Source organism: Rhinopithecus bieti, unplaced genomic scaffold (genome assembly GCF_001698545.2).
Source record: "Rhinopithecus bieti isolate Rb0 unplaced genomic scaffold, ASM169854v2 scaffold_27022, whole genome shotgun sequence".
NCBI lineage: Eukaryota > Metazoa > Chordata > Mammalia > Primates > Cercopithecidae > Rhinopithecus > Rhinopithecus bieti.
In genome coordinates, this window is record NW_016812251.1 from 567,583 (window position 1) to 588,318 (window position 20,736).

A 20,736-nucleotide genomic window follows, 5' to 3' on the forward strand; every position below is an offset into this window, starting at 1 on the left:
TTTTTTTTTTTTTTTTTTTTGAGACGGAGTTTCGCTCTTGTTGCCCGGGCTAGAGAGCAATGGTGCGATCTCAGCTCACCGCAACCTGCATCTCCCAGGTACAGGTGATTCTCCTGCCTCAGCCTCCCAAGTAGCTGGGATTACAGGCATGCGCCACCACGCCCAGCTAATTTTGTATTTTTAGTAGAAATGGGGTTTCTCCATATTGGTCAGGCTGGTCTCAAACTCCTTACTTCAGGTGATGCGCCTGCCTTGGCCTCTCAACGTGCTGGGATTACAGGCGTGAGCCACCGCACCTAGCCATCTTTCATGTTTTCAAAGAGTTGGCCTTTAGATTGATCAGTTCTAACATTTTACTTGTTACATATTAATTTGTTTTAGGATATTTTCTTCCTTTTTTCCCTGTTATGAAATCTTGCCAGCACACAATATTATATAGAAAACAATGTAATCAACCCGTACTCACAGCCCCACTCAAGTAATAAAATATTACATATAATTGAAGCCCACTGTGTACCTCTGTCTCCACCAGAGGTAACCACTATTATGAATTTGGTGTTCGTCATTCCTATTCTTGTTTCTATATTTTCAGTATAGATAGATGTTTTTATAAAGAATATATAGAGTTGCATGTTTTCGGTCTTTATATAAATGTTATACTGTATGTATTATTCTGAAACTTGGCTTTTTTTCATTCCATAGTATGTTTTTGAGATCTTTCAATTCTGTTTTCTATATTCTAGATTCTTCTTTTTTGTTGTTGTATAAGAGTCCATGGTATGAGGCTGGGCACAGTGGCCCACACCTGTAATCTCAGCACTTTGGGAGGCCGAGGCAGGCGATTGCTTGAGCTTAGGAGTTCAAGACCTGCCTGGGCAACATGATGAAACCCCATCTCTAATCCCAGCTACTCGGGAGGCTGAGGCAGGAGAATTGCTTGAACCTGGGAGGCGGAGGTTGCAGTGTTCCGAGATTGTGCTATTGCAGTTCAGCCTGGGTAACAAAAGCAAAACTCTGTCTCAAAAAAAAAAAAAAAAAAAAAAAAAAAATTAGCTAGGCGTGGTTGCATGTGCCTGTAGTCCTGGGCTGGAATGTAGTGGCACGATCATGGCTCACTGTAGCTTTGATCTCCTGGGCTCAAACAATCTTCCCACCTCAGCCTCCTGAGTACTTGGGAATTCAGGCACATGCCCCCATGCCTGGCTGATTTTAATTTTATTTTTAATAGAGAGAAGGTCTTGCTGTGTTGTCCAACCTGGTCTTTAACTCCTGAGCTTAAGCAGTCCTCCTGCCTTGGGATTATAGGTGTGTTGGGATTGTAGGTGTGAGCCACTGTACCCAGCCAATATTTACTTTTAATAATTGCAGAAATATACCTCACAATATAGCTTTGGATTTTATTACGTTTTTTTCTAGATAGCTTTGTTTTGTCATTTTTGTGTAATCTGGTATTATTTTTGTTCCTTAATGTATTTTGAATAAATCTAAAAGGTTGAGGCCTTTTATTTAAATTTGGTTGTTGATTTTTGGCTTTACTGCATTTTGTTATATGCCTCAAATTATTTCCAATTTTTGGAATTTGAGAGTTGATCAGTGAATGCTCTGAAAGCTGTTGTGTTTGCTAGGTAATATTTATCCATTCAATATGGTTCAAAGTTGTTCTTTAAAAGATTATTGATCTATCATATGTTGTTGGTGGCAGGGTAATGCCTCTTTCTGTCATTTTGTAACTCAATCTGCATCTTCTCCTTATAATCTTTTTTTTTTTTTTTTTTTTTTTTTTTTTTTGGGTTTTTTTTTTTTGAGATGGAGTCTGACTCTGTTACCTAGCCTGGAGTGCAGTGGCGTGGTCTTGGCTCACTGCAAACTCTGCCTCCTGGTTTCAAGCGATTCTCCTGCCTCAGCCACCCAAGTAGCAATGATTATAGGTGTGCACCACCACGTCCGGCTAATTTTTGTATTTTTGGTCAAGACAGGGTTTCCTATGTTGGCCAGGCTGTTCTCGAACTCCTGACCTCAAGTCATCTGCCCACCTTGGCCTCCTAATGTGCTGGGATTACAGTCGTGAGCTACCACTCACAGCTATTATAATCTAATACTTTTACCGATGAATTTTGTATTGCTTACATTTATGAATGTTATGTTTTTATTATGTATGGAATCTTTTATAAAATGTCCTTGTTTTACCACTTCATGCCCATCATCATGACAAAATTCTAAGGTCTGGTAACATTAAGTATAGTCAAGGTTTGGAAGAAGTAGGAACTCTCAGTGCTACTGCTGAAAGAGCTTATTGGTAAAAATTATGTATAGGAATTTGGTAGTATTCTGTAAAGCTGAAAATATGTATGCTCTAACCTTCTTCTACTTTTAGGTTTGTTCTTCACAGAAACTTTTGAACTCATGTGCAACAATATTCATTGTGGTTTATTTTGTAATCATACACAATTGTAAATAGTGTAAATGCCTACAAAGAGGAGAATGGATTACACACTGTGGTATATTTATATGCTGCAATGCTGTATAGCAGTTAAGATGAATAAGGTTGATCTAAATTATCAACGTGGTATGTGCCTGTAGTCCCAGCTGCTTGGGAGGCTGAAGCAGGAGGATTGCTTGAGTCTGGGAGGTCGAGGCTGCAGTGAATCGAGATCACACCACTGCACTGCAGCCTGAATGGCAGAATGAAACTCTGTCTCAAAAAATAATAATAAAAAATTATCCATATAGTTAGATCTGAAAAACATATGGGCAATATGATACTTTATAGGTAAACATTAAATTCATTTGACAGTATAGCATAGTGTTTATGAATATATTTAATACATATAAAAGTATAGAAACATGAACTGAAATGATCACGTGAAATTCATGATAGTATTTGCCTCTGGGGAGAGAGTGAGAACAAAGGAAGTGTCAACTTTATCTTAAAAGTTTATCATTCATGAATAAGAAGAAACATCTGAAATATAAGTATTTTTTGGAATATTCCTAGAATTCAAGATTCATGAAGAAGAAATACCTGAAACATAAATTAATATCCTTTGGAATATTTCTGGAATTCAAGAAGTGCTGTCACTTTTTAGTCCTTGCCTCCAGCTTGTGGGATTATGGTTGATCATCTTAAAATGTTTTTTGTACTGTTCTATATTTTCTGTATTCTGCATAGTGAAACATGTTTCTCTGTTATGATCAGAAAGCAAGCTTTAACTTGAAAAAACCCAGTTGTCTTTTGAGTGGGACACTTAAATTTTGGCCAGTATTAAAATTGCCCAGTGTATTGACTCTTTTCTCTGCTATATAATTGCTAATCTCTAATCATTAAGCATTTCCTCCTATTTGGCTTTTTCAAAAGATAATTCAACACATTGTCATAAATCTTACTTATTGAGTTTACTTTTCTGTTTTATAGGTTAAAGAAGAGATGCTATTTGAAGCATTAGTTACAAGGAAGACGGTGACAGTGGGAGAAAAGCTTATTTTGCCATACAAGTTGGCAGAGGTATGATGAATTTTCTATGAAATGAAAGCATTCTGGTCATTGTTAGAAGTTTAGGTTTGAAGTTTGGGTTTTCTCTTAACAGCATGAAAATGACAAGAGCAAAAAGTTTTGATTGAAATATTTGCTAGGCCTTTAAATTTGATTGTGAATTTTCCATTGATTTAGAAACTTAAATTTGAATGTGATTGTGAGAAATAGGCTTGCATTTTTCTCCAAGGATCTTAACTTCTTCATCATTTCTAACTTTCATATTACTAATGTGGGTAGATAGATGGTAGATAGAATTATAAATGAGCAGTATTTGACCCAATTAATTATTATTCTTGAGACAGTTTCTTCTAGCACATCATACTTTTTTGGTTAACTTTTTCATTGTTGGCTACTTGTTTGCAGTTCTTTCTGCTTGTCTTTTCTTTTTTCTTTATCTCTAAAAGGTGGAGTACCCTAGGACACAGTCTTTGTTTCTTCTTCTCTATATTCTTCATTGAGGTTATCTTACCCAGTCCCATCACTTTAAATATCATCTGTATACTGAGGCTTCTAGGTGATATTTGTTGCTACTATTATACCACTCAGATCTGTAGGGGTAGGAAAATTATTGAAAAGCCACTGCTTTATGGAGTAATTTTATGAAAGTGATGACAAATCATATTATGATAATTATAAAAGTTGGACAGGAATATGAAATTAGAAGATTAGAAGGCAGAGGTGAGGAAATTGTGATTGAATTCTAGAGAATGTTTTTTTTTTATTTATTTTTTTATTTTTTTATTTTTTTGAGACGGAGTCTCACTCTGCCGCCCAGGCTGGAGTGCAGTGGCCGGATCTCAGCTCACTGCAAGCTCCGCCTCCCGGGTTTACGCCATTCTCCTGCCTCAGCCTCCCGAGTAGCTGGGACTACAGGCGCCCGCCACCTTGCCTGGCTAGTTTTTTGTATTTTTTTAGTAGAGACGGGGTTTCACCATTGTTAGCCAGGATGATCTTGATCTCCTGACCTCGTGATCCGCCCGCCTCGGCCTCCCAAAGTGCTGGGATTACAGGCTTGAGCCACCGCGCCTGGCCTAGAGAATGTTTTTTAAGCTTGACATTGATCCATTTGTCTCATCTTCTATGTCTCCAAGTCCACATATCTCCTTATGTCATATTATAGTCTTCCACTTTGAGAGCTTCTTTCTAAACAATAAGAAAGCTAAATCTTTAAGAGTTTTATATTTCTTTTATGTAAAATAAAGATTCATTGCTTTTACATTTTATTTCACTACCTTTTCTTTTTTTAAAATTTAACTTTTAAGTTCCGAGGTATATGTGCAGGTTTGTTAGATAGGTAAACTTGTGTCATGGGGGTTTGTTGCAGAGATTATTTCGTCACCCAGGTGTTAAGCCTAGTACCCATTATTTTTCCTGATCCTCTCCCTTCTCCTTTATCTTTATTACTCTTTATCTCCTTTATTACCTTTATCTCCATTACTCTTTATCACCCCTTGTATGTCTCCGTGTGTTCTCATCATTTAGCTTCCACTTAGAAGTGAGAACATGCTATGTTTGGTTTTCTGTTCCTGCGTTAGTTTGCAAGGGATTATGGCTTCCAGCTTCATCCATATTCCTGCAAAGGACATGGTTTTCTTCTTATTTATGGCTGCATTGTATTCCATGGTGTGTAAGTACCACATTTCTTTATCCAGTGTGTCATTGATGAGCATTTAGGTTGATTCCATATCTTTGCTCTTGTGAATAGTGCTGCAGTGAGCGTATGCTTGCATGTGTCTTTATGATAAAATGATTTCTATTCCTTTGGGTATATGCCCAGTAATTGGATTGCTGGGTTGAATAGTAGTTTTGCTTTTAGGTCCTTGAGGAATTGCCACACTGTCTTCCCCGATGGCTGAACTAATTTACACTCCCTCCAACAGTGTATAAATGTTCCTTTTTATCCGCATCCTCAGTAACATCTGTTGTTTTTTGACTTTTTAACAATAGCCATTGTGACTCATTTCATTGTGGTTTTGATTTGCATTTCTCTAATGACCATACCACCTTTTTCATTACAAAATTGTTTTAGTATTTATTTTATTTTAACTTTACATGTAACCTTCTGAGATTGTTTTGTATTCCCAGCTTTGTTTTTGTTTATATTTGTTTGGTATATTTATTTCTTTTTTTTGAGATGGAGTCTCACACTGTCACCTGGGCTGGGGTGCAGTGATGTGATCTCGGGTCATTGCAACCTCTGCCTCCCAGGTTCAAGTGATTTTCCTGCTTCAGCCTCCCGAGTAGCTGGGATTACAGGCGCCCGCCACCATGCCCAGCTAATTTTTTGTATTTTTAGTAGAGACGGGGTTTCATCATGTTGGTCAGACTGGTCTTGAACTCCTGACCGTGTGATCACCTGCCTTGGCCTCCCAAAGTGCTGGGATTACAGGCGTGAGCCACCGCGCCTGGCTATTATTTCTTTAATAAAAATTTCAGCCCCTTAATCTCAGGCGCTGAAATTAAGATGTCCATCGGGGTATAATGTGTCATCTGAGGCTTGAGGTTCTCTTCCAAGTTCACAGGTGGTTGACAGGATTCAGTTCCTTGTGATTCTAGGACTGAGGCACCTAGTTTTCTGTTGTTGTTGGATGTCAGTCAGGGGCCATTCTCAACAATTAGAGGCTGATGTGATTTTTTGCCATGTGACCCTGCCTGCAACATGGCAGTTTGCTTCTTCAGGGTCAGCAGGAGAAGCTCTATTTACAGCAGAACTCAAATCCCTTTTGAAGAGCTTGTTTTGATTATGTCAGTCCTATCCAGGATGATCTCCCTTTGATTAAAAAATCAATTGGTTTGGGTTTTTATATCTTTAAAATCCCTTCATTTTTATCATGTAACATCAGGTTCATATGGGAGTGGAATCCATTGTATTTACAGTTCTGCCTACACTTATGAGGAGGGAATTATACAGAACTTGTACTCCCCAGAGGATGGGAATCTTTTGGGCTATCTTGGGTTTTGGTCAAACACAGAAGTCAGGAGTGGATGTAGAGAGATGAGTTCAGAGGCTGCAATAGTGAGAATGATATTTGCTTTGTAGAATGGTGACATATTGATAGGGAGAAATGTATGGATTTAAAAGAAAAAAATTGATGACTAAATCAATAGGACCTGGTAATGACTTGAATAATGGGAAGCAAAGCAAACAAAGGAGGTGTCAAGGATGAGTCCTACGTTTCTGGTTTACACAGCTGTAAGAATATTGGTACCCTTCAATGAGATAGGAAACACTAAATGAGGTCTTGTTTGGGTGGGAAAATATTACTTGGTATTTAGGTTTGCTGCGTTTCAGAGAAAAGGGCTGAAAGTACAAAATTTGGAGTACAAAGTAAATAAATAGGTATTGTATTGGCATATCTGGATTCTATAATTATGGTATTTTATAAAAAGGGTACATGATGTAAACCGTAGTGTAGTTAGACTTTAGTTTTATCTTTGTCTGAAGGTCTGTCTTTTAAATTCAGCTCATTCATAAAATTTATTGTGATAATGTTTATAAGCTTATTCTGTCTTATATTTGTTGATTTAGTTTTCAAATATTGTACTTTTCCTGAATTTTATTAGATTATCTTCATTTTCTTTTCTTTCTGGGGAAAATACAGTGGTATTCTATTATATTTTCATTCTACCATTGGTTTTCTTGATAGTTGGTTCACCTTACGCTCAGATTCCATATCCAAGGATTCAACCATTTGCAGATTAAAAATATTCTAAAACTCCACAACAATAAAAAATAATACAGGTTTCTGGTGTTGAAGATAGAGAATTTGATACCAATCTTCTCTCTGCTATGTAGGCAGTTATTTTTTGGTCTAGGAACTGGAAGCTTCTTTTTCCTTCAGTATTCAGAAATTAATTCATCACCTGTGTGGTAGGTTGTAGTATTACCTTCTTTTTACAGATGTATAAGCAGTAGCCTAAGAGGTTAAGTAACTTAGTCACAATTATGCAGCTAGAATAAGTAGAAAACCTAGAATTGGAAGATAGTCTAGTTCTTAATCATTACTCTCTATTTTCTTTATACTTCGAAACAGAGTTATAAATATATACCTGAATATACAAGCTTCAAAATAAACCCCTAGATAATAAATATGTAAATTGCTAGGATTTATATTCTTCTAAGTGCCAGGACTCAATTCTGTAAGACATGTGCCCTACCCTACCCCCCCCCCCCCTTTTTTTGTAAATTTATGCTTTCTAAATGGTGAAATTCTTGTTTTTTTAAGAACAATTTCAGACTTACAAGAAAATAGAGCAGATAGTATAGAGGATTGTCGTAAACTTGGAAAGCTTAGAGTGAGGAAAAAATAAATTTTGTAACTACATAATGAAGGAATTGTTTCTGTCCTCAAGGATGGAGTAATTCTAGAAGTTTCTATGGGTGACAAGCTGAAGACAACTATCAGTGTAATTGTGGTTGTATTAGTGTATGTTTTAAGAGGGTGATTTGGATCCCGCAGAAATTAATGGCTGTTTGCTAACAGATTTATTCCTCTGCCTAGAATACTCTTACCCACTTTAACTGGCAAAGTCATTTGTTTGTAAACTTGCAATTAAACCTTCTTTCCTAGGGGGAATATATATCCCAATTTTTAGTAAACATGTTTTGAACTGAGTGACCTACGTTTTGTTTCTCTTATCTTTAATGGCAGTTTTGGCCTAGATTCTCCGAGTGGGACTAATTGAATGAGTACATATGGAAAACTTCAATTGACTGGGTGCGGTGGCTCATGCCTGTAATCTCAGCACTTTGGGAGGCCGAGATGGGTGAATCACCTGAGGTCAGGAGTTCGAGACCAGCCTGACCAACATGGAGAAGCCCCATTTCTACTAAAAATACAAAATTAGCCAGGCATGGTGGCGTATGCCTGTAATCCCAGCTACTTGGGAAGCTAAGGCAGGAGAATCACTTGAACCCAGGAGGCGGAGGCTATGGTGAGCCAAGATTGCGCCATTGCACTCTAGCCTGGGCAACAAGAGCCAAACTCTGTCTCAAAAACAAACAAACAAAAAACTTAAGTTATAGATTTTGTATTTTGAGAGAAAAATTAGTTTCTAATTCAGAATAGTAAGTTTCTTTCTTGAATGGGAGCAAAAAACTTTGTCATGGTATCTTAATCATATCATTGTCAATTCTACATGCCCTTGTAATCCTTTTGTTTTTCAGGCTGTGACAGTGAGGAACTCCATGGCTAAGTCTCTATATAGTGCCCTGTTTGACTGGATAGTTTTTCGAATTAATCATGCACTTCTGAATAGTAAAGATTTAGAGCATAATACCAAGGTAATGATATATTAGATTATAATATGTTTTTCCCTGAAAGCTATTTTAGTAAACTGGTTAATATATGAAATTTAAAAACACAGAATTATATAGAGTAATAAGTAAGAAATCACTTTTATTCATTATTTATTACCCTGTTCAGAAGAATTGTTCTGTGTGTCTTTCTAGACCTTTTTTATTATGTGTTTTTACCTCCCAAACATGTGTATATTCAGAGTTGCTTTAAAAAATGTAAATAGAATCATGCTCTCTGTATTCTTTCAAACATATATATATATATTTTTACCTAGAATCTCTTGAAATATTTTCTGTCTCATTATATATCTGGACCTGGCTATTTAAAAAAATGTTTTAATATAAATAATAAGATGTGTACCATAAATCCATCCATTAAAATAGATTATTTTGTTTTATTGTTATAGACAATGCTGTAACAAATATTCTTTTACTTACCTGTGTATACATTTCTCTAGAATAAAATTATCAAAGTGGGATTGCTGTCTTTGTTTGTTTGTTTGTTTGTTTGAGATGGTATCTCACTCTCACCCAGGCTGGAGTGCAGTGGCATGGTCTCGCTACAACCTCTGACTTACAGGTTCAGGTGATTCTTCTGCCTCAGCCCCCTGAGTAGCTGGGATTATGGTTGCCCACTATCACACCCAGCTCATTTGTGTATTTTCAGTAGACACAGGGTCTCACCTTGTTGGCCAGGCTGGTCTTGAACTCTTGACGTCAGGCAATTCACCTGCTTCGGTTTCCCAAAGTGCTGGGATTATAGGCGTGAGCCACCATGCCCTGCTGATTGCTGAGTTCAAGGATAGATACATTTTAAAAATTGGACACTTTCCAAAAAAGACTATACATTTCCAGCAGCAGTGTGTGAAAGCAACTGATCCCCTACACCTTTACCCACATTGGATGTTATCAGTATTTACATTCTCTTAATCTGATAAGGGAATGGTCATTTTATTACATTATTTTTAATGATAGGTAAAAGTTCATCATCGCCTTATGTTTTCTCTATTTTATTCTCTATATTTTTAAAATATCTTTGTGTTATTTTGTTTTTTATTTTGTCTTTTGATACTCCTTTTATTTTAATTTAATTTTATTTTTGAGACAGTATCTCACTCTTTTTGCCCAAGCTGGAGTACAATGGTGTGATCTTGGCTCGTTGCAACCTCCGTCTCCTGGATTAAAGTGATTCTCCTGCCTCAGCCTCCCAAGTACCTGGGATTACAGGTGCTCGCCACCATGTCTGGCTAATTTTTGTATTTTTAGTCAAGATGGGGTTTCACCCTGTTGGCCAGGCTGGTCTCAAACACCTGACCTCAAGTGATCTGCCCTCCTTGGCCTCCCAAAGTGCTGGGATTACAGGCGTGAGCCACCATGCCTGGCCTACTCCTTTTTAGAAGGCATTTATTGTGGATATTTGTGGAGGCCTATAGTTTGATATATATTGCAATTATTTTCTTAGTTATTTACTTTTTAGATTTATTTATAATATCTGTTTTTGTGATTTTATGTTGTAATTTTTTTGCAGTTAATTCTGTCATTTTCTTGTTTTAGTTTTGCATTTTGTATATGTATTTTACTTAAAGAGGAAGGCCTCTTCTAGCCCAAGATTGTAAAATATCTATTCTTATATTTTTATAATTATAATTTTTTATGTTTAGACTTTTTCTAACTAGAATTTATTTTTAATATAGCAGATTATAGGTATTTAATCATTTCACATCTAGTTGTATTTTCTGGGCAGCCTTCATGGTCTAGTCCACCTTGTCAGACTGATTAAAAATGTCATCTTTTTAATTTAATCATATTGCCTTAAATGTGAAATTGCTCTTATGTTAATTTTTCATGCTTCAGGTAAACTCACAGTCATAAAAATTAATTTAAATTGTAATCTAATTTATCAAATTGATTTATTTTCGAAGGGCATTATTTTAACTTTTTTAAGGGCCTAAACTTGGCAGAATTAAACAAAATAGTACAGGCTTTAAAAAAAAACTTACTATTTATCATTCATTATATCAGTTTGCCCATTGTATCTCTTAGCACCAGTGGAGAAAAATTATTTTCATTTAACCAAAATGGTCATACAACTGTATTTCTAGAATGGGTTGGGGTTGTGAGAAAAGTGTTTATATGCAGGTATTAGAGCCAAATCCACAGTAAGAAGTTAGCTTATTCCTAAAAGTGAACTAGAAGAATAAGCATTTGTGTTCTGTATTCTACCAAACAGCTGAAAGATTTGAATGTGGTTGACTTTAGGGAGCAGACCTTGATGAGGCAGGGATTGCTGTCTTTCGTTATAATCCTTTTAGCACTATTCAACATTTTAAACCTCATACTTTTTTTTTTTAAATAATATTTTTAACTTTATGAAACCATATGTTCTGGCTGAGTGTGGTGGCTCACGCCTATAATCCTAGCACTTTGGGAGGCCGAGGCAGGTGGATCACCTGTACTCAGGAGTTTGATACCAGACTGGCCAACATGGTGAAGCTCGTCTCTACCAAAAATACAAAAAATTAGCCAGGAGTGGTGGTACATGCCTTGGTAAACCCAGCTGCTGGTGAGGCTGAGGCAGGAGAATCGCATGAACCCCGGTGGCAGAGGTTACGGTGAGCTGAGATCACGTCACGGTACTCCAGCCTGGGCGACAGATCGAGACTCCGTCTCAAAAAAAAAAAAAAAAAAAAAAAAAAAAACCATATGTTCTGACATCTAGTTTCACTCAGTCTTCATGAGGCTTATAAAATATACTAGTTTGGTTCTTAACGAAGAATTCTATTTATTGGAATGTAGAAGTCAAAATAGGAAAAATTGCATCGTCTTCTTGATAATAGCCAGGAGTAACCTGCCTCTCTTGATCCTTCATTTAAATAACCTTTTGATTTCCCCATACTCTGTTTTTTTCCATTCCCTGTTAGATCTTAGGGATTTCTGAGGTGTCTTAAGATAACAGGCCATTAACCTTGCTTCACACATTTCTGTAATCTGTAGATTATATGTATTAACGGTTTGGATGTATTTTTTAATTAGGACAAAAGTAAGATAAAGAGAACTGGAATACTTTTAATTCATGATGTATTTTGAATACTGACTAAACAGAATTCCCTGTGCACTGCTTTAGAGGAATTGAGCATTTTGTTACTTATGTTGTAGATATTTTTCATTAAATAAATTTAAACGTTACTTTTAATCAAAACTTTCTCTTGTTTTACAGACATTGTCCATTGGTGTTCTTGATATTTTTGGGTTTGAAGATTATGAAAATAACAGCTTTGAACAGTTCTGTATTAATTTTGCTAATGAACGTTTACAGCACTACTTTAATCAGCATATCTTTAAATTGGAACAAGTGAGTACCTAAATATGTATACACTTGTCCCCCCATCACACATATCTTTCAGTCATATTCATAATACACTTTATTTTTTCACACATTTTATTGATTTACATAGTATTTCTATTAAATATTGAAACGTGCCTTTACAAACAAGAATAACGATGTAAATTGGCTTGGGAAGAAATACCGTTGCCTCTTTGTATATGTAAACTCAACTGATGGAGTTAGAAACGTGTGAGATACAACAGAGTAGTCTGGTAGCTTCAATTGTTTATCATAATATCAGTTATAATATTTTTTTAAAAGAATGGAGAGCACATAATAAGCATTTTAAATCTTGTCTTTCAATACAAATATTGTGGTCCACATATCATTGTAAGCAGATGACAGAGGTTTTATAGTCCCCGAAATAGATTTGCTGGCTGGGCGCGGTGGCTCACAGCGATAATCCCAGCACTTTGGGAGGTCAAGGTGGGTGGATCTCTTCAGCCCAGGAGTTAGAGACCAGCCTGGGCAGCATGGCGAAACCCTGTTTCTACAAAAAATATAAAAATTAACCGGATGGGGTAGTGCATGCCAGTAGTCCCAGCTACTCAGGAGACTCAGGTCGGGGGATCACCTGATCAGGCCTGGGAGATGCAGGTTGCAGTGAGCTGTGTTCGAGCCACTGCATGCCAGACTGGGCAACAGAATGAGACTGTCTCAAAAAAAAAAATTGCATATATATGCTTATTTGATTGCACCTTTGTTGTTTTTGCAGGGGTGTGTGTTTTTTAGAAATGGGTCTTCTTGCTCTGTCACCCAAGCTGAAGTACAGTGGCTTGATCTTGGCTCACTCTATCGACCTCTGGGGCTCAAACAGTCCCCCTACTTCAGCCACTCAAGAGTTGGGACCACAGGTGCACGTCACCACACCCAGCTAATTTTTGTTTTTATTTTTTATAGAGACAGGGTGTCACTATGTTGCTCAGACTGGTCTCAAACTCTTAGGCTCAAGCGATCCTCCTCCCTTGACCTCCTAAAGTGCTGGGATTTCAGGCACAAACTACCACGCCTGGCCTTGAATGAACCTTTGAATAAAAAGATGTGTGTGTTTGTTTTGCTTTTATTGCTGGTGTTGATTGTTTTTTTCTTTTCTTTTTTTTTTCTTTCACACAGGGGTTTAGAAACAATGGTTAATTTTTAATTGCTACCATGGGCTTGGTCACTGTTTGTAATCCTAAGTACAGTCAATCGGTCCTCCTTATCTTTGGGTTTTATATCCAAGCATTCAACCCATGGCTGATACAAAGCTACTGATACAAACCTGCAAATACAGAGGGCTGACTGTACTAAGCCATTTTATATTAGAGATTTGAGCATTTGTGGATTTGGTATCCACAGGGGGTCCTGGAGCCAATTCCTCAAGGATATGGAGGGCCAACTGTATGCTTGTTTGATTGCTTTGGTCTCTTAGTTCTAGGATGGGATAGAGGAGCTTATTAACAGAATCTCAAGTCAATACAGAGTGTAGATACAAAGAAACTAGGTATGGAGAGACCAAGATGGGTAACTAGGTATTTCTTATGAGAATCTCAAGATTGATTAAGTTAGTATAAAAAGAGTGTGCTTTCGGCTGGGAGCAGTGGCTCACACCTGTAATCCTAGCACTTTGGGAGGCCGAGGTGGATGGACGAGGTCAGGAGTTTGAGACCAGGCTGACCAGCATGGTGAAACCCCATCTCCACTAAAAATACAAAAATTAGCTGGGCGTGGTGGTAGGAGCCTGTAATCCCAGCTACTAAGGAGGCTGAGGCAGGAGAAACGCCTGAACCCGGGAGGTAGAGGTTGCAGTGAGCTGAGATTGTGCCACTGTACTCTAGCCTGGGCGACAGAGTGAGACTCTGTCTCAAAGAAAATAATGGGCTTTCAGTTTCCATGAGAATTATTGGGGTAAAGGTAGGGTCAAACAAAATGTGGACGTTTTCTCCAAACTCAGGTTGAAATCAGTAATAGGTTTACGTTGTACCCCAGAATTTGTGTGTGAGGACATAGGCAGACACAGGTTTCATCAAACTGAATCAAGGGAAATGGTTAAGAATAGAGAATAAACAGAAAGATTACAACAGCTAGCAGGTCTACAGAAAAGGAGGAGAAAAGATCTTTATATCATCAAGTCTCCTATCATTGGATCTTGTTGCTCTCTGTTAGAACTTTTTAAAAAAAGTGCCTCTATTTTGCTTAAAGGATGTAATGGCTGGTTAACAATAACATGACGATATTAGTCCTGGCCAACTTGATGAATGCTTAAAGTTTTAAACATACAACCTTTTAGCTAGATGCTACACTAGAGCTTTGGAAAAATAATATTATTTGTTATAATATTAGCTAACACTTATGAGTTATGTAGTGTTATTTATCAGTCAGTACTGTTTTTATTCTAGTTTTTTAGATGATGTCTAAAACCAGTATTCAAACCTTAACACTCTGGCTCTATAATATTTTCTTTTAACCAAAAGCTAAGCTGGGATTGCCATCCATGTCTCTTGATTCAGTCCAAGACTCTTACTTAAATCATACTAAATTAATATTCTTTATCTCTTGCAGATAAATATATGTGTTAAAAGAGTGAGGGAATGCATTTTGTTGTCTGGGTTCTATATTTTGCAGAGCAGAACATCAGTTGCTCTATGGATCATTAAACAGAACATTGGTTAAGTTGCTTTTGAAAAAGACAAGCATTCTTTATTGTAAACTGAAATTACTCTTTTCTAGAAGTCTAGATTAGACAGCCAACCAGAAGAAATGCCTTGACCATAAATGTATTACATAAAAATAAAAAACCGTAGAGTTTATGGAAAATGTGTTCAAAACTACTTGGAAGATGGGTGATTCTCATTTACTTGCTACCCTGAATATCAACATTTTGGGCAATGTGGTGCAATTATGGTTCAGAATCTTGTCAAGTGTCTTATTTGTATGTACCTCATTGGTAACTGGTATGAAATGGGTACTCAGTGACTCAGTGATTACTTGTTAAGTTCAGTTGAGTATATAATCAGTTAAGGTTAAAATATTTAAAAAGAAGATATAGTATCACAGGTACATTTGTAGGAAAAATCTTCAATATAATAACTGTGGTTTGGTTCTAAATTTTGTCCAAAAGGAGTACATAGGCACGTAGGATGGGAAAGAGATGTAATAATTGCCATGCAGGATGTAAATGCTGAAATCAGATATAAGGTAAAGTAGTTACACAAAGGATGAGGTTGATTGGAACTACCTGAAAGCTGCAGAAATTTTCCAGGGTTGATTCTGGTATATAGCTTCAAATAGTGAGCTGGAGCTCACTAGATTGTCAATGGGAAAAGATATTTTAGGCAAAGGTAACATACACATTGTACCTAAAACTGTGGACTTACATATCATGCAGAGAAGATTAGAATTTTTCAGACAATGAGAAGCTATTTGAAGTATATTTAGCAGAGGACTTGAATTGGACTGAAGAGCAGTGAACTGGAAAGAAGGAGAAAAATCTATGAACTAGTTGAAGTACTGTCATGTGTCACTTAATGATGAGGATGTGTTCTGAGAAATGCATCATTGGGTGATTTTGCTGTTGCATGAACATCATCGTGTATTTACACAAACCTAGGTGGGATAGCCTACTACACACCTAGGCTATATGATATAGCCTGTTGCTCCTAGGCCACAAACCTGTACGGTGTACTACACTGAATATTGTAGGCAATTGTAACACAGTGGTAAGTATTCGTGTGTCTAAATGTATTTAAACATAGAAAAGATACAGTAGAAATACAATATAAAAGATAAAAAATGGTACAGTTACATAGGGTACCTGCCATGATTAGAGCTTGCAGGACTGGAAGTTACTCTGAGTGAGATGTTGGGTGAGTGGTGATGAAGGCCTAAGACATTACTGTACACATACTAGTTAGACTTTATAAACATTGTACACTTAAGTTACACTAAATTTATTTATTTTTTTCTTTTTGTAATAATAAATTAACCTGAGCCCACTGTAATGTTTTTACTTTATGAACTTTTTTTGACTTTTTTACTTTTGTAGTAGCAATTTAAAACACAAACACATTGTACAACTGCAAAAATGTTTTCTCTTTATATAATTATAAGCCCTTTATTAAATTTTTTTTAAAACTTTAAAAACTTTTTTGTTAAAAGCAAAGACACGTACATACATATTAGCATGTATACATACATATTACCATAGCATATTAGCATTGGCCTACACAGGGTCAGGATCAAGATGTTGGTAGACAATACAAATTTTTCATGAGTTTAGGGATCACTATTGTATATGCAGTTGATCCTTGACCGAAATGTTTTTGTGTGGCACACGACTGTAGAATGGGTGAGTGATTCTGAACTGAATCAAGGTAGTGGTAGAGACTATAATGTAGACTAAGAGACAGACCCAAAGAGGTTTCTGATATTTGAAAGTACAGCTATCCCTGCATATCCACAGGGGATTGGTTTAGGGACCCCCTGCTGAAGAATACCAAAATCCACAGATGTTCGGGTCCCTTATGTAAAATAGCACAGTATTTGCACATAATCTATACACATTCTCCAGTATACTTTAGATCATCTCTCAGTATCTTATCCTTAATACATTGTAAATGTTATGTAAATAGTTGCTATACTGTTTCATTTCTAAGTTTATATATTTTTTATAAATATTTTTGATATGTGGTTGGTTGGATCTACAAATGTGGAACCTTTTGCAGATATGGAGGGCCAATTGTATGTTTTCTGTTATTTGTATTACTGCCCTCTTTTTTCTTTACTTGCTGATAATTATTCTTCATTTTATTGATTCATCAGTAAATTGAACAACAGTTGTGTGCCAGGCAATGTGCTAAGCATAGAAGATAGAAAATTTACAGTGCAGGGATCTTATTTGAGGAGCTCATAATCTAGCAAGTTTTTGTTTCACCCATTTTACTTCTGTTTTGTCAGACTAGAAACTTTTGATGAACCTTACCTTGGAGAACAACCAAATAACCTCAACAACATATATTTGAAGGCATTGGAGTACCTTCAAATAAGTTTTACAGGGCCTAGACCATAAGAAAAAAAATCTAGGGAAGTGAGCTCAGCATTTGGGTGCTGCCTTGTTCCTAGAGACATTTTGTTATTTTTGTAGTGTTTCTGATTCTAAAAGGGTCAGGCTTGAGAGTATGAGGAATTGAGCAGAGTTTTCTCCTGACATAAAAGTAAGGAAGAGGCCCTTGGTAATTCCTATAGGCTTTAGATTGAGATCCCCAAAGGGTTATATGTCAGACAAAAGTAAACCAGAAGTAAACCTGGCATCATATGGACTGAAGCCCAGTTTAAAATCATCTCAGTTCCCAATTAGGTTAAAATAATATAAAATTTGTGGTATTCTTAGCCACCTGCCAAGAGCAAATACAGTCTCCACTAGAAGAAGACATCATCCAACTGCTAAAATTATCTTTATAATTTTTCATATACAGGATCTAACACACAGTCCAAAACAGAGAGGGAGAGACAGAGAGAGAGAGGGGGAGAGAGAGAGAGACAGAGACATAAAGACATACATGGAGGCAAACTAGCATGAATAAAAACCACAAGAAACATGGTTGGGCATGGTGGCTCACATCTGTAATCCCAGCACTTTGGGAGACTGAGGCAGGTGGATTACTTGAGGTCAGGAGTTCAAGACCAGCCTGGTCAACATGGTGAAACCCCATCTTTACTAAAAATATAAAAATTACTCGGGCGTGGTGGCACTTGCCTGTAATCCCAGCTATATGGGAGGCTGAGGGAGGAAAATTGCTTGAACCCAGGAGGTGGAGGTTGCAGTGAGCCAAGTTTGTGCCACTTCTCTCCAGCCTGAGTGACAGAGTGAGACTGCATCTCAACAGCAACAACAAAATCCCAAGAGAAATGAGATAATAGTACCACAGTGCATCCAGCCAATGATATTAGCACTAGACATGGACTTGAAAGTAACCATGCTTTCAAGAAAGTTTTAAAATAAGGTTCAACATTTTATTAGAGAACTACAAATTGCTTTTAAAATCCCAAATTGGGGAAACCTAGAACTAAAAGTACTGTGAAATTAAAAGACGCAGATGGTTTTTAATAGTAACATACAGGTTAGTAACATTAGTAAATTGGAAGATAGACCAGAAGAAAATACTGAGCCTAATGAATGAAGATAAGAAAGATACTTATATTCTTAAGACCACAGTGAAAAGGTCTAACTTGTGCCATAGGAATTTTGGAAAGATGTGTGTGAGAGACATAGAATAAGTTAGAAGCCATATTTGAAGACATAATGGTTGAGAATGTTCTGAAACTGTCAAAACACACACACACACACACACAAAAACCCAACAAGCATACATTTGAAAAGCTCTAAGAACCCAAGGCATGTTAAATACAAAGATATTTATACCTAGAAGATTATAGTAAGCAAAGACAAAGAAAAAAGTCTAAAAAGCAGCTAGAGGAAACCAGAGACTGCAGATGCTCCTTGCCAAGTTGAAAATATTTTAAGTCAAAAATGCATTTAATACCTCTAACCTACCAAGCATCATAAGTTGACATAGCCTACCTTAAATGTGCTCAGAACACTTACATTAGCCTACAGTTGGGCAAAATCATCTAACACAGCACCTATTTTATAGTAAAAACGTTGAATATCTTATGTACCACATACCACCAGCCTAGGCAAAGATAAAGTTTGTAGAAATTATGACAGTTTCACCCTATTGTAAAGTTGAATCATCATAAGTCAGGGACATTATCTTTAAAGATGCAACAATAAGACTTGGCAGTCAGCCTTTCAGTGGAAATAGTGGAAGCTAGGAGACAATGGCATATTTTTCTTGAAACCAAAGTATATTGTTTAGGCAGTAAATTATTTCCGATTATAGCTCAGGTGCAGGAAGGAATGAAGAGCAATGAAAATTATAAAAAAGTTGTTGAAACTAAATGAATATTAATTAGACAAAATTAAAAATAACTTTTATGGTTTAAATAGAACTATTTAGGCTGGATGTGGTGGCTCACACCTGTAATCCCAGCACTTTGGGAGGCTGAGGCAGGTGGATCACCTGAGGTCAGTAGTGTCAGACCAGCCTAGCCAACATGGTGAAACCCCGACTCTACTAAAAATACAAAAATTAGCAGGGCATGGTGGCAGGTGCCTGCAATCTCAGCTACTCAGGAGGCTGAGGCGGGAGAATCGCTTGCACCTGGGAGGGGTTCGGGGCGGTTCCAGTGAGCCGAGATCGTAATATTGCACTCCATCCTGGGTGACAGAGCGAGACTCCATCTCAAAAAAAAAAAAAAAGAAAAGAAAAGCAGAACTATTTAATGTTTAAATATAACTAAAAGACATGACAGTAAGAGTTAGGAGTAAAGAGAATTTAAGATACTCTAAGATCTTTGTATTAAATGCTTAAGTTACAGAGATATTATTTCTGTTAGTGATAAGTTAAGGATACATGTTTTCTAGAATTGCCAAAAATAGTAAAATAATATAAAACTTAAAAAAATATAGAGGATAAGTAAAAATACTCAATCCAGAAGAAAGCAAGAAATAAAAGGAATGCCACAAAAGTTAAAGAACAAGTAGTAAGATGTTTGATTTAATCTGACAAATATTAGTGATTACATTAAATATAATTGATTCATTGCCCGAACTAGAAGCTAAAGATTGTCAGACCGGATATAATACAAAACTAAACTAAATTGATTGTTGCTTATGAGAGACATTTTAAATATAAGTATAGAGAAAGATTAAAAGTATGAGCGAAGATTTAGCAAACCTTAAGAAAAAAAGCAGTTGTAGCTATATTAATATCATATTTAAAGCATTGCTAGAGATAAAAAGGAATATTTAATAATGCTAACCTTTAGCATTATTCACTTCCTTGGGAAATAGTATACAGTCGAAAATTTGTAAGTACCTGATAGCATAACCTCAAAATATATAAAGCAATAATAAATAAAACTCGAAGAAGAAAAATATATTTGCCATCATAGTGGAATGTTTTAACATACCATGCTGACTTGTTGATAGAATGACTGTTGAAGAAGTTGGTAAGGATACAGAAGATTTAAAATATCTAGAAGATGAAATTAGTGCCTTTGTGGGCATCCATCACTGACTGTCCTTCAGAGCAGAATGTCAGTTTCCTGCCCTTAGGCCTGGAACCTAATCAATTAAGGATATAGAAGATTTAAAAATCAAATATGTAACTGATATGCATAGAACACTGCATCAACAGCTGCAGAATGCACTTTTTTTTCAAGTTTGCATGGAATATTTACAAAATTTGTTTATATCCTGAACCATAAAACGAAAGTCAGATTTCCAAAGATTGAAATGACACAGGTTTTAATACCATAATAAAATTATACCTGAAAGCAATAGTTAAAAAATAACTGAAAAATACCTATGTGATTAAAAATTAAGAAGTATTCTAAATAGCCTAGAAGTTGAACAATTAGAAAATACATTGTACTTAATGACATGTTACATGTTACAACTGTGGGAAATGCCTAAAG

At 36.4% G+C, this 20,736-nt stretch overlaps 1 protein-coding gene across 1 annotated transcript in view; it reads left to right on the forward strand.

Annotated features, from left to right (window-relative positions):
• MYO9A (myosin IXA) overlaps positions 1–20,736 on the forward strand; it is a 301,060-nt gene that overhangs the window by 106,284 nt on the left and 174,040 nt on the right. Inside the window, 3 exon segments of the mRNA XM_017895809.1 lie at positions 3,413–3,502; positions 8,700–8,816; positions 12,049–12,183. Of these exon segments, the coding sequence (XP_017751298.1) occupies positions 3,413–3,502; positions 8,700–8,816; positions 12,049–12,183 (342 nt within the window).